This window comes from Blennius ocellaris, assembly GCF_963422515.1.
Source record: "Blennius ocellaris genome assembly, chromosome: 8".
NCBI classification, from domain to species: domain Eukaryota; kingdom Metazoa; phylum Chordata; class Actinopteri; order Blenniiformes; family Blenniidae; genus Blennius; species Blennius ocellaris.
This window is the reverse complement of record NC_137657.1, coordinates 12,196,765-12,209,999: the sequence shown is the minus strand read 5'-3', so window position 1 is coordinate 12,209,999 and position 13,235 is coordinate 12,196,765. Positions and strand designations below refer to the sequence as shown.

At 43.2% G+C, this 13,235-nt stretch overlaps 2 protein-coding genes across 3 annotated transcripts; one reads left to right on the top strand and one right to left on the bottom strand.

Moving 5' to 3' along the window:
- Positions 1-374: 374 nt before the first annotated feature.
- On the bottom strand, positions 375-4,586 carry ube2s (ubiquitin-conjugating enzyme E2S; the record flags this gene model as incomplete). Of its 2 annotated transcripts, XM_080501500.1 has the most annotated exons (5): positions 4,460-4,586; positions 3,311-3,458; positions 2,363-2,553; positions 2,077-2,275; positions 375-644 (listed from the first exon to the last, which is right to left on the bottom strand). In XM_080501500.1, the coding sequence occupies exons 1-5, from the start codon at positions 4,460-4,462 to the stop codon at positions 523-525; spliced, it is 663 nt and encodes a 220-aa protein (XP_080357626.1). In that variant the 5' UTR covers positions 4,463-4,586. The 2 variants fall into 2 exon arrangements, with proteins under 2 accessions (XP_080357626.1, XP_080357625.1); XM_080501499.1 differs by lacking the exon at positions 375-644 and having other exon boundaries at positions 1,907-2,275.
- Positions 4,587-7,060: 2,474 nt separating this feature from the next.
- On the top strand, positions 7,061-12,096 carry josd2 (Josephin domain containing 2). The gene is made up of 5 exons (XM_080500993.1): positions 7,061-7,122; positions 7,355-7,477; positions 9,580-9,705; positions 9,829-10,023; positions 10,889-12,096. Exons 2-5 carry the CDS (start codon positions 7,356-7,358, stop codon positions 10,998-11,000), a joined length of 555 nt encoding a protein of 184 aa, XP_080357119.1. The 5' UTR covers positions 7,061-7,122; position 7,355; the 3' UTR covers positions 11,001-12,096.
- Positions 12,097-13,235: the final 1,139 nt, after the last annotated feature.

Here is a 13,235-nt window from a genome sequence, read left to right as displayed (position 1 = left end):
ACGACGCTCTACCGGGTGCACTTTCACTCGCCGGCTTGCTGGGGGTGGACGCAATTACTCGTTTCCTCATAATGGTTATTCCATCACCGCAGAGCAGGAGACCACTATAAACAAAATGAAGCGCTACCGTCCATCGCCGCACAGTGAAAAAGCCTTTATGTCCTCGGTAGGTTCTCTGACATTCGAGGGGGTGTGAAGTTAAGACAGAAGACAGGACACGGTGTGTATTTCACTTCTGGTATTTCAATGTTTTATTAATTTAAATAATTTAAAATGGACACAAAATATCCAACTGACATTTTTTTTTTTCTTTTTTCATTTTGCACGGCAGGAGTCTCGCAGGCAACTTTTCCACCCAAATTAAGACAGCGCTTCAGTGTGTTTCCTTGGGAAATGTAGGCCCCGCATGCATTTAGAAAGGGGGAGAAAACCTGCCTGAGAAAACCCCCGCCGGCGCAGCAGATGTGGGGGGGGGGGGGGGGGGGGGGGTGGACAGACCATCATCATACATGGACGATTTTCCTACCGACGTCTGTCTCTGGTCCCCACACAGGGCCGGGCCCAGAGCACAACCCCTGCCTCGCATGGGGGGGTGGGGGGGGGGTAGACGCAGGCCTCGTTCCAGCATGTCACGCCACGGTATGCTTAACATAGAGAACAGATGCGTTTCGAATAGAGTTTGTCTGGTAACGTACCCTGTTCCCTTTAAAACAGCCACTGATCTACGTCTTCACACACAAACACAAGACGGCTGAATATGGACATGTCAATTAAAAAGGCGAATTCTGAAAATACTGGACAGTGAAACAATTAAGAAAACAAAACAAAACAATTCTTATAAGTCGTCGGTAACTCTTTCCATACCTTTAGTTTATTCAGATCAAAATGGGGGAAATGAAACAATAAAAGAAAGTAACAATATTTCTCTCCTGATGGTCGCTGATGGTCGCCTACAATTGTAGATTTCTTCCACTTTTTTTTTTTGTTATTATTTGGAACACGCGTCTTTAAAGAGGACCGATTTTGCTTCGGTAGTTTCTGTTACATGCATAGAAAGGTTGGTTTATTATAAAAGTATCAAAAACAGAAATATGATTCCCTTACAAGTTTAGTTTTAATTTATTTTGATTGCTCAAAACAGAAGCCCTGAAGATGATGAAGCTGACGTCCAATTACAAGAAGTCGATCTGTGGCGAGGAACCACTGCGTCAACATAATGGAATAGGTTAACCGTTTTGGTTTTCTGGAACGACTCAACGCTGCTGAAGTTTTCCTGGAAGCTGCTCATTCCAAAAAAAAAAAAAAAAAAAAAGTCAACTCCCAGAAAAGTGTGATTCTTAAACAGCAGCTGAAGTCACTTGTTCCAGAAAGAGAATCGACTGAAGGACTGCAAAGTGGGCCAGTACAGAAACATGAAGATGTGTTTTGTAAACAAGGAAAAACTCCTTTTGTGGGAAAAAAATAAATAAAAAATGAGCACAATAGGTCCCCTTTAAAAAAAAAAGTGTAGACGCTGGTTTAGCCGCGCCGTGCAGTACACAGTACTATCACAGCGGCGTTTTGAAAGCAGTTTATGAGAAGCCTCATGGGCGGACGCGAGAGCCGATCGGGTGTCACTCATTCAGAATAGACCGAAGGAAAAAAAGATACAGCATGATTCCTGCACCGAAGTGTATTGGTTCTTTATGAACAGGTTTCATCCTGCCTTTAAGGGAGGGAAATGATCAAACCAGTGATGTGGGACGAACCAAAATGGTGTCCAAAAAAAAACCAAGGAGAAGGTATAAAGTGGACTATGTGGACATGAGGTGAACAAAAAAAAAAACAACCCTATCAGCACACTTTCATATTTATATGTACACTCTCGCACGCTCACACAGACACACGTGGAATTTTTCAGGAGGTATTAAAGCCGCCTCAACGCACGCTTTTTATCGGCTTTCTTTTTCCCTGCTACGTTATTACTGCTACTACTGTTACTGCTATTGCTGGTGGTTGTACTGGCGCCGCTCGCTCCGTTGCCCAGGGCGGCGGGCACGGCCGCCGCGCTGGGCCCCGCCCTCTTGGTTGGGTCACCTGCGTGTTTCTTCGGCTGCGGGCCGTCGCTAGGGTCCTGAGGTGCCCCGGAGGTACCGCCAGGCCCGCCCATGGCGTGAATCTCCGTGAGCAGACGGGCACGGGACTCGTATTCTGCATAGTCCTCTAACAGCAAACGCCCCGCCTCCTCGTTCAAGGCCGATTCGGGATTCGGATGGATGAGAAGACACTTGATCGTCTGTGGGGGGGGGGAAGACAGAAACGTGAAAACAATGCAGGCGACGCAGTTTATAATGAGATCAACCAAGATTTTCTTCATTCTTACAAGCAAGACGTGTCGGAGGCCGAGCTCTGCCTTCCAGTCCCTCTTCAACACGTTGACACAGATCTCGCCCTTGTGACCAACGTTGGGGTGAAAAATCTTGGTCAGGAAATACCCCTTGGGTGGAACAGCAGGGAAGTCCTTCCCGAGGACGAGGCGCATTCGGAAAATGCCACCGGCAAATGGAGTTCCCTCTGTCAACGTATAAACAATTCATCACATGGGAGCGTGCGCCTGCCAAACCGGATCCATGGACAGAGAAGAAGGCCACTTAATAAACACATACAATCACAAATATTAACATCTAACAAACTAATCCTGTCCAGCAACGGCTCTTTGTGGGGGAGTTCAGTGTCTGGCTCTTCAAAGCCTAAATAAAAATAACAAGGTCCGGAGCAGTGAGCGCAGTGACAAAGTACCATGGACACTGTTGATCATGAGGTTGAAGAGGGTTATTCGACATCATTAAAATCTATAAATAACGTTATTATTCAATACTAAAACGATTATAAATAATATGTATAGAAGCAAAGTGTTCTGTTTGCAAACCTTTGTAACTGCGATTGGTAAAAGATACAACTAGAAATGTTCAAAAAAAGAAAAATAGAAAGACGTTGTTGACAATCATCCAGATGGGATGTTAAGGAACAGGAACAGTTATTAACATAACCTTATAATGAAAGGCCGGTCAAAAAGTGGACTCTCACTTCACTGTCCAGCCTTATATTATCAACATATTTTCACGACTGGAAAGCTGTCAGACTAAACACCGTGAGCTGCACGTGTGATGTAGGGCTCCGTAAACAGCTGTTGTTAGGAATTCACAACCCGCCATGAGCACAGGGTTTGACCTGTTTTTATGTTTTTTTACAGGTCATTTTAGGAGCGAGTACATTTTACTGATAAGCTTTTTTCCCCAGTACGGTACAACACAACATTGTGATCCCTCACCTGGTCCTTCGATGGCTGTGTGAAGTTCAGTTATGTCTTCCTCACTGGGATAAATCTTGATCCCCTCAGGGGGGTCTGCCGCGAGAGCTGAAACCTCTTTGTAGACCAAGCGAAGAACGTGAGGGGGCAAATTCTCCACATTGGAGTTCTGGGGAGAAGCAAAACATTGTTAGATGATTTGGGTATATATGTGCATGAATGACTGTACAGCGACAAGAAGAAATCTAAAAGTCAATCAGAAATTACAGGCAACATATGCATTCTTCCGTATTGCAAGTACCCTTTTCACAAACCCAAATTTTTTTACCAATAATCAAAAACTCTGAAGCACACCTGTTAAAGACTCTATTTCGGACTAGTTTACCAAGAGGCTCCCATTTCAGACAAACTTTCAGTTCGAACTCATATCCTGACATACAATCAGGTTCACAAATAAAATATTATACCTATAAGTTAGAGGGGTAGTGACACAACAACAAAACAAGCCACGATTCAAAAAGCCGTCTAAAATCAACACAATAACAAACAGAATAGAAATCAAGCAACAGATCTGAATGTAAAACTTCACAATCCACCTTTGTGTCAATGCCGTCCTTTTACACATGTATTGTCTCAGTCTTTAACCATTATGTACCACGTTGTAGGCGAATATTGGGCAAGTACTGTATCTACTAATACTACAATCAGTAATGTCCATCATTGGGATCATTTATCTATTATAGCCTTACACAGCTGAACTCCTCTGGTTTGGGTTTTCTCTAATGGACACCCTAAACGAGATCCTTTTATATGATGGAAAAAACACATTTTCGCTGTTAGCCAGACTTGGCACAAGCGCAAATGCCAAGTTACATCGCAGCTTGTGTAAGAAAACTGAAAAGCCTCAATAATACGTAAGCTTTACTTTACGTTGTCGTTAGCATTGCTAGCCTAGCTTTACTCAGCTAATGTCACAGCTCCCAAGTGGCATTCAAATTAGTGGAAATACATTAATCACAATTAAAGTAATACATGCGATATCCAAAGAAATGTGTCATCGTTAACTAATGCGTGGATTTTAGTCGGAATTAGCCAAATTCACACAGACAACTAGACGGTTAAGGATCGCATCAAGCTAGCGGCTAGCCGTTAGCGACACACTCGTCTTACCATCTTTAAAAGGCGATCGGCTCGAGCAGGTGGGCGCCGGTTGTGATCAGATATAAGGAATCTTCGTTGAGTGAGTGTGTGAGAAAGCGGCTTTGGTGAGAAGTTGGCCGGCTCAGTGTCTGTCGTTCTTTTCTTTACGTTGACACAGGAACAAAAATACGAAGCTCAGTTTAACCTGGTGCCGCCGACCAATCATCTGTCGAGGGAAGTGAAACGTCAGAGAAATTGAAGCAATCAGAAGGCAGTATTGATGCCGCGTCAGGGTCCGAAGCCCTATCAGCCATACAGAGGCGACCATATGACAAAGGCTCACCATCCATTGGTCCGTTTGAAAAAACACACTTCTGATCAATACTGAGCGCATTGATCGGTTCGAAAAGAATCTGATCACGTGTGTCTTTTGTAAAGACCGAATGAGGGCGAGCTGAAACCAATCACAATACAAAACTGCAACCCTGGACAACCCGTCCATGTATGAGATTTCAGGATTTTTTTTTTTGAGAAAATAAATCCTGTACAATGTACTTTTACGTATTGTTATTTCTAATTGATGTTTTATATATTTTTCTTACATCTAGTATATGTCCATATATTTTTACTATAGCACCATATAGATTTGTTTCTCTTGGAAGAATGTCTACGCAGCGCTCCAGATGCATCTCAAACTAATATAATTAACCATTGTTCATTTGAACAGCACGTTCAATACACACAGAATGCCACAGAAAATGATTTTTAACTACGAAAAGTAAATCCAATGAACAAGATAAAAAGGAAAATATAAAAACATTTAAACTTTTCAAACCAGCATGTGAGCTGATATAGACATCAACGCAAAACACATCACACTCGTCTCCACAGAAGCTCTTCCAGTGCTGTGGAAAATAAATTACATTTGTTATTTTTTTTAGGAAAACAAGAAGCCTGCACAGAATCCTTAAAATGTATGCTTCTTATAGCTTTTTCACGTGTTTTGAAGTCGTAGATAAGCTTTTCAGAAGAACACTGAAAAGCAATACAATCATCAATGACACGTGATAAAAGCTTATATCAGTAATGTTTTGTTTGCTTTGGAGAAAAAACAAGTCGATCTTGGTTTTGTTTGTAAGATGAATCAGACAACTGAGGTGGAGTCAAAAATGGTCTCTGGGATTTCAACTTATAAACAGGAATTTGCAAAAACATATGCAGATTTACGTACACATTCGAATGCAAAACAACAAAAAGTCCTCTTATTCAGTCAAACATAACACCATTTGGCTCCCAGTGGGTAATCAACAATCAGCGTGTTTCATCAGAGAAATCAGAAACATGTGGTGTGTACATATTAAGATGTTGACTTGTAAAACAGAAACTGTTGTGTTTGGCAGAGAAAGCCATTTTGAGTTATTGAAGTAAGATAAACTGATAGAATCATATTATGTTTATATGAATTCACAACCTTATGACAGTTAACTCTGCCTTTATAACTGAATGGACTCCAAGACCCACAATAACATCACAAAACTAAACACACACACACACCCTTGAAAATGCTTTCTTTTAATATAATCAATTCTATATTTTCAAAACTATATTTTCTGTTAATATACATACTGATCAAGCAAGTTTGCAGAAGTGTGTTAGTTTGTTTTTCTTAACCATTTTATGTAAATTGGGGCCAGTGGTGAGCAGTGGTCAATAATAAAAAATCCAATTATTTTCACGCAGATGAAACCAAATTGAAAATGTCATTTGATTTTTTGTGTGTGTGTGTGTGTCATTTATTGTACAGTTTAGGTGGCAGTGCTGGCCCAGAAGCCAGAGAAGGAGACATTTGCAAGTTGCAGTTCCACAGCAGACACGTCTCCACTGTGGGTCCCCAAGCTTGACCTTTAACCCCTGTCTGCTCCCTGGAGCGCCACAATGTGGCGGCTGCTCACCTCGTCTAGAAATGGGATGGGTAAATAATGAAATAGGTATTTCCACAAGGGGATTAATAAAGTATGACCAGTTAGTTAGTTAAATTGGGAATCAGTGAAGAAATCAATGATTGGTGTGATTTAACTTCTCAGAAGCATCAGTTCTTCAAGGTACACTTGCTCAAAGTTTCTGCATGAACTTGCACTGCTTTAAAAACATCTTTAGTATAGATTATTTGTCCCCGATAGTCTGGTTCAGATCAATAATTCCATAAAAACACACACAAAATCATTTCCCAGGACCTCTTTTACCCCCTTTTCAGGTGAAGGTCGATTTCCTCTGCTGTGGAACTAAATCTGGGGCTGGAGCCTCACTAATCCATGCTGGATAGGATGAGCATTTCTCTGCACAATATTACCATGCATTGAAATAAACAAGCTTCAGTAGCGCTCAGTACTCAGACTGGACACTAGGGGGCGCCTCGACACTGCGTCACAGTCATTAGCCTGCCTACGCAGCCCTTACTTTTTAGCCTTTATCTTCAAATTATTAAAAAATAAAAAATAAAAAACCCTGATCAGATCAGATCAGAATCCTAATTCCACAGCTGTTGAGGGATATGGTAAACGGGCGTGCCTGCAAACCGGCATCAACAACTCCAAGCACAATAACAACAATAACAAAGGCGCTGCTTCCGGTTTCTGGATGTAGCTGTCACCCTCCAGCAGCATCACTTCAACGGGAAAGCGCCTCATCAGCAGGTCAGCAGCTTCTGTTTTGCGCTTTGCTCGTTACTCGCAGCGCACTTTGTTGCTGTTTTGCACACGGAAAGTGTCGCTGTTTGCGGGCTGTTGCGGTTTTAGCCTCCGTCACGGTGAGCTAACTGCTGTTGAGTGTTAGCTGACGGTAACGTGGCCGCTGCTGTTTCTTCTTCTTCTGCGTGTGTGTGTGTGTGAGTGTGTGTCGGTGCTTTTTTTTATTTATTTTTTTTAGTATGAACGAAGGAGAAGTGTTTCATGAGAAGCAACGACTGGAGCTGTGCGCCATCCACGCGCTCAACAACGTGCTCCAGGAGCGGGTTTTTACCAAGGAGACGGCCGATGACATCTGTAAACGGTGAGTCCTGTGTGTGTGTGTGTGTGTGCGTGTGTGCGTGTGTGTGTGTGTGTGTGTGTGTGTGTGTGTGTGTGTGTGTGTGTGTGTGTGTGTGTGTGTGTCCCTTTGTCTCATGTCTGACCACATCCTGGACACACTGAGCTTCCCATCAAACCATTTTTTTTCAGGAGGTTTTGATTGTTACTTTACTACATCTTGTTCATTCATTTATGCCCAAATGCCCTTAAAAGTGATTTTAATAGCGTGGATGAGTTATTTCCACACCATCTCATCCCATCTTCTATACTGCTGGAGGCCATCCCAGCTCACTCTGGTCCAGGGCAGGTCACCAGCAGGTCACCAGACATACACACATTCACATTTGGGAAAGAAAAAAAAAAAAATCTAGGATCACATGTATGCTTTCAGACTATGGGAGGAAATCCACGCACACACAGGTAGATCATGCAGACTCTATTGAACACAAGACCCCCCCCCCCCCCCCCAAGGTATTCATATGACTCTAAAAAATGCATTGGATTGAAGGAGTTGGGTGTTCCAGTGGTGGAGGGTCTCACAAGGAAAGGCTTTGTGTTTTGCATGCTTTCCTTGTGCGTGCGTGTGTGTGTGTGTGTGTGTGTGTGTGTGTGTGTGTGTGTGTGTGTGTGTGTGTGTGTGTGTGTGTGTGTGTGTGTGTGTGTGTGTGTGTGTGTGTGTGTGTGTGTGTGTGTGTGTGTGTGTGTGTGTGTGTGTGTGTGTGTGTGTGTGTCTCCTCTTCTCGGTGGATTCCACAGTCTAAAAACACATCAAGGTTAATTGGTGACTCTAAATTGAACCTGTTTGTGGCTGTGAGTGTGAATGTCGGTCTATTTGAGTTTGCCCTGTGACGAACTGGTGGGATGTCCAACGTGTACCCTGCCGGCTTCACCCATAGTTAGCTGGGATTGGAACCCTCCATTTACCCTCCGTTTTGCATGTTCTGTCCTGTTAGATGAAGCAGTAGAGGAAATGATGGACACACCATAAGCTATAATAAGCCTTAAACCACCACTTAGAATGAATTCTAAGTTTATTTAACAAGTGAGAGTAACCATCTATAATTGTTGGTAGAGTGGGATGTTCCTTGATTCAAAGGCTGCCGGTTCACTTCTGCATCTTTTGCCCTGTTCGTCGAAGTTTTTTGTTTTTTGTTTGCTGAACAGTAAAAAATTGAAGTTCTGGGAAGTGATAAATGACTTGTTTGTTTACCCAATCAAATCAAGGTTTGTTTGTTGTTGTTTTTTTATTTGGAAATGCCCGCTCCATACAATAAATATTGTACTTTCTAATCCAGTTCTCCAACTTTGTTTGACAGGTTTTTTTTTCCTTCCTGATCTTTCCTCTCTTCAGATTCATTCCTCACATTCATCCGCCCCGTCTGCTTATCGAACAGGACTGAAATAGTTCAAATCTCTGCCAGCTTCAGTAATATCACAGTCCCAGTGGTGACGATACTATTAATATTCCAACAACGTCACATGTGATAATTGTCAGAGGGTCTTGAGCAGATTGATGATTTTGATAAGACCCTGAGATTCTCGCTTGAGGAGAAGAATAAGGATTGCTCCGCACTGAACCGTGTGTTTTAGTTTGCAAAGATAAGAAAAGCTGCTTCTGTTGTCAGCCGTCTCATCAAAAACCAAATTGCCAAAGAAGTAGTTCTACAAAACAGACTTGATTTGATTGGGTGACCTTTTAGAAACTGCATCCAGAGACATTCGCTGCCTTTCCACGAACATGAAGCATAAAGATCGTCTTTCCAGGGAAAAGCGCCGGCACGCTGTTATTTACAGCTCTGCCCATTGTGTTGGGTCGGCTGCTGTTTACATCGTCATGCATTACTTAACTGAACATGAGACCAGATGAGTCATGAGCTCAGCAATGTTGGACCAACACAGAGTATTTATCGAAATGAATTGCAGTTCTGAGAGAGAAAAAATGAGCCTGTTTAGAGATTTTTTCAGTCTTAAAGTCCGGATCATAAGAGTTTTTCATACTAAGTAGACACAAAAGTTAATAACATTCTCCGCCAATTGTGACCCAAGTTTGTTTGTTTGTTTGTTTATTTTCTTGCTTCTCTGCAGGCTGGCTCCACAGTGTGTGGTGAACCCCCATCGGTCAGTGTTGGGCACGGGAAACTACGACGTCAACGTCATCATGGCGGCGCTGCAGAGCCGAGAGCTGGCGGCGGTGTGGTGGGACAAACGCAGGCGAGTGAGGAGGGGCGCCTCGTTCTTCCACTTAAAAAGCGCCGCTCGTTTGTTTTCGTTTGAACTCCACTGTGTCGGTACTTATGTCATATCTTTATCCCCCCCCCCGTCTCTGTAATACAGGACCGTCCAGAGTCTTTGCGTGTCGAAGGTCCAGGGCTTCATTCTCAACGTCCCGTCCCGGGTATCGCTGGGCATCGTGTCCCTGCCACTCCGGCGGCGGCACTGGCTCGCCGTCCGGCAGGTGAACGGGCAGTACTACAACCTGGACTCCAAGCTGAAGAGTCCCGTGTGCATCGGAGGAGAAGTCGAGCTTCGGTGAGGAGGCGTTGCTTTTACAAGCAAGCAAACGTTGTGTGTGTGTGTGTGTGTGTGTGTCTGTGTGTGTGTGTGTGTGTGTGTGTGAGTCTGTTTTGAATTAGATCAAAACTTGGCTTTTGTGCATGGAGTGAGTCATCCCATCCCATCGGTCACATGGGGCTGACCTCACAGCTTGTTTGTGTGACACTGCTCTCTAGCAACATGCCCACAATCTCCTAGGCCAGGGGTCGGCAACCCCTCGGCTCTTTCGTCCCTCCACTGCGGCTCCTTGAGCCTCCGTCCCACTGCAGTTCATCCCGGAGCGGGACGTAAGGAGGCAAAGCGCACCCAGAGCGCAGTCCCGCTACAAAGAGTGATAAAATGTAGGCGGGTCGTGAACGACGTAACGTCAATACGCAACAATAATGGTATGAAGAACGCAGAATTGCAGCTGCAGGTCATGACAGCGGCTCAACTGGTGTCTGAAGCTGGGAGCTTCCTGTACCTTTCACAGGAAAACTGCTGCACTGCGGAGCGCCGACAATTCCGGGAGGTTCATTGCAGACTTGTTGAGAGTGACGGCAAATTATAGTGAATTACACAACAACCACAAGACATTGAAAGCCACACCACTCACACTCATGGTTCTAAAAAATCCCAGATCTCCCACATATATCTTCCATTTTAATAATGTGTAGCAATAAAGGAGCCGATAGCTGCAATGCATCATGGGAGTTTCTGTTTGTCGTGTTTTAAATGTAATTATTGGGGGTTATATTAGGTTTGTAGTGTTGGTAATAAATGGCTCTTTGAGCATTAAAGGTTGCCGACCCCTGTCCTAGGCGCTCCTGAAGCCCCCTCTCACCCGTGTTCCCGTTCGCAGGACATTTGTCAGTGAACAGCTCTCTCAGGACGTGGCGGAGATGCTCCTGGTCGTCCGCCGGGAGGTGGAGGAGGACGGCTCATGGCTGAACTCGGACGACGCCAAGAAGTGATGCTTTTCGGGGAGAACCGGACGGTTCCGTCGCACTGCGTGGAAACCGAAAAAACAAAAAAACAAAACTCTTCTGGGGAAATGGACTGAATTTTTTTTTAAACATTTTTAAAGATGCACCTCATTAAAAGAAATGTCTTCAGGGAATACACTCAAACACGTTTTGATAACTGCACAGACACAGAGGAAATTCCAAAGAGAAGCAGAGGCAGTGAGGGACTGTTTGATTGTAACGGATGCAACAGCTTTTGCTCTGATGTGACCCGTGTGTCTGTGTGGTCCGACTCCATGGTACCTCTGTTTTAACTAACGGAGTTTCTCGTTTGAAGGAATATCTGAAATTGTGAGCATGGGGGGGGGGGAGTAAAAAAAAAAAACAACCCCAAATGCAAGCCACACTTTGATTACCGTCTCAGAGATTGAAAAAAACAAAAACAAAATCGTAAATATTCCACACGAGACATGATTGTCTTGCGCTCCAATAGTTTTGTAACGTTGGTACGACGGTCATGTCAATAGACGCGGCACCATGTCTTCTTCCACCTCTTCTATGCACCGCGGAGTCAAAAGTTGTTCGCGACGTTCGGGCCTTGATGCGCTCGTACCGTGACGCCGTCACCCAGTGAGGCTGTGAAGGACCACACCAGTGTTTCTGCATGTGTTCAGCCATTCAGTGGACAACGTTTCAAAAAAACAAACAAAACATTTTTTTTTATATTTAGAAAGACGAAAAATCCAGCTGCAAAAAAAAAAAGTTTGATTCCATTTCATTGATAAATTCTGCTCGTTTTGTTTTCACTTTTGCGGTGTAGTAATGCAGGTAGATGAACGGTCGACGTCGTCTTCGTCGCGATGGATGAGCGTTCGCGTCCACGGTTTTCAGGAGGCGCCGTGCTTGCAGAGGTTTGCGTAATCGCCGTTTTCACCAGTAACAATCTCAAAACACATGCAAAAACACTGGTTCCGTGACTTAATGTAACTTAATGTTTGTATTGTTGTCTCTCCTGTTGATCTATGCATATCTGAAATGGTAGGAGCTCCGTCTCTGATGGACACTAGTGACCGAAGCTCAGAGGTTCATGATAATGAAGTTTATTTATATTAAAAGTTGACCTCTTGCCTTCAGTATCCATTTGTTGCAAAAGTGTGACGTGTGTCCTGTTGTCGTTTCTTTTTGACAAGATGAAGACCAGTGTCAGGTTATTGAAGTTATTTTTATTTATATTAGACTCTTGAAGTGTAAAAGGATGCCATTCAAAAGGAGCATTGATAACCATACAAACTCAATTCAGGGGTTAACAAGGTCAGTTGGCGAGGACGGAGGAGGGGGGGGTGGGGATTCGATGAAATCTCAAACCATACCATATATACACAAAACATCTTGGGAGAGATCTCAGAAACCCGATGCTATACATAGTTATTATTGCTAGTTACGGTAGGGCTACTGCAGCACCAGTAGCAAGAATCATATTGCTATGTACCTGCTGTCGTCGCATGGGATTTGTAGTCCTCCACTCTCAGGACTCGAGTGGCAGTTGTAGTTCTCCAGTCAATCATTAAAACAGGGTCTTGGTAGCCCTCGAGTTTTTTTTTTTTTTTTTTTTTTCTGAGTGAAGGTTCATGAGTATTGAGATATTATAGACAGTGAGATATATAGAATACCATAAGGTAATACAAGGAAAATACAGAATTGCCACCTATAAAAAGTAATAATAATAAAAAAAAAAAAAAATTATACCAAGTGAAAGAACTGCATAAACATTCACAGAAAAAAAAAAAAGTGTCTTGTTGCTACGTGCCAGTGCTTTTTCTACAACAATATTTATATAAAAACTCGAAAATAAATCGGTGGTACAGATACATTTAAGAATATAAAACTACAACGTAGTAACGTCAATACCATTCTGACTTGCCTCACCACTGTTCACAGTTTACACAGAGTCTGGACGAACGACGGGAATAAATTTAGGCCAAGCGGACTTGGTTCAAAGCTTCGCACAACCAGGCAGTAACGTCACCGTGGGCGACGCCAGCGGTCCGTAGAGGACCGTTTCTTTAAGTGCTTTTAGTAATACTCAGTGGTACTGACGTTATGCACTTTGAATACACACCTAGCATTCATTGTATTTAGATTAGTTTCTTTTTCATTTAATTAAAGTGTCCATTCATATGAAAACTAAACATATTTTTTTTTCTATACATTTTCTAACAAAAAAAAACAAACAAACAAACAAAA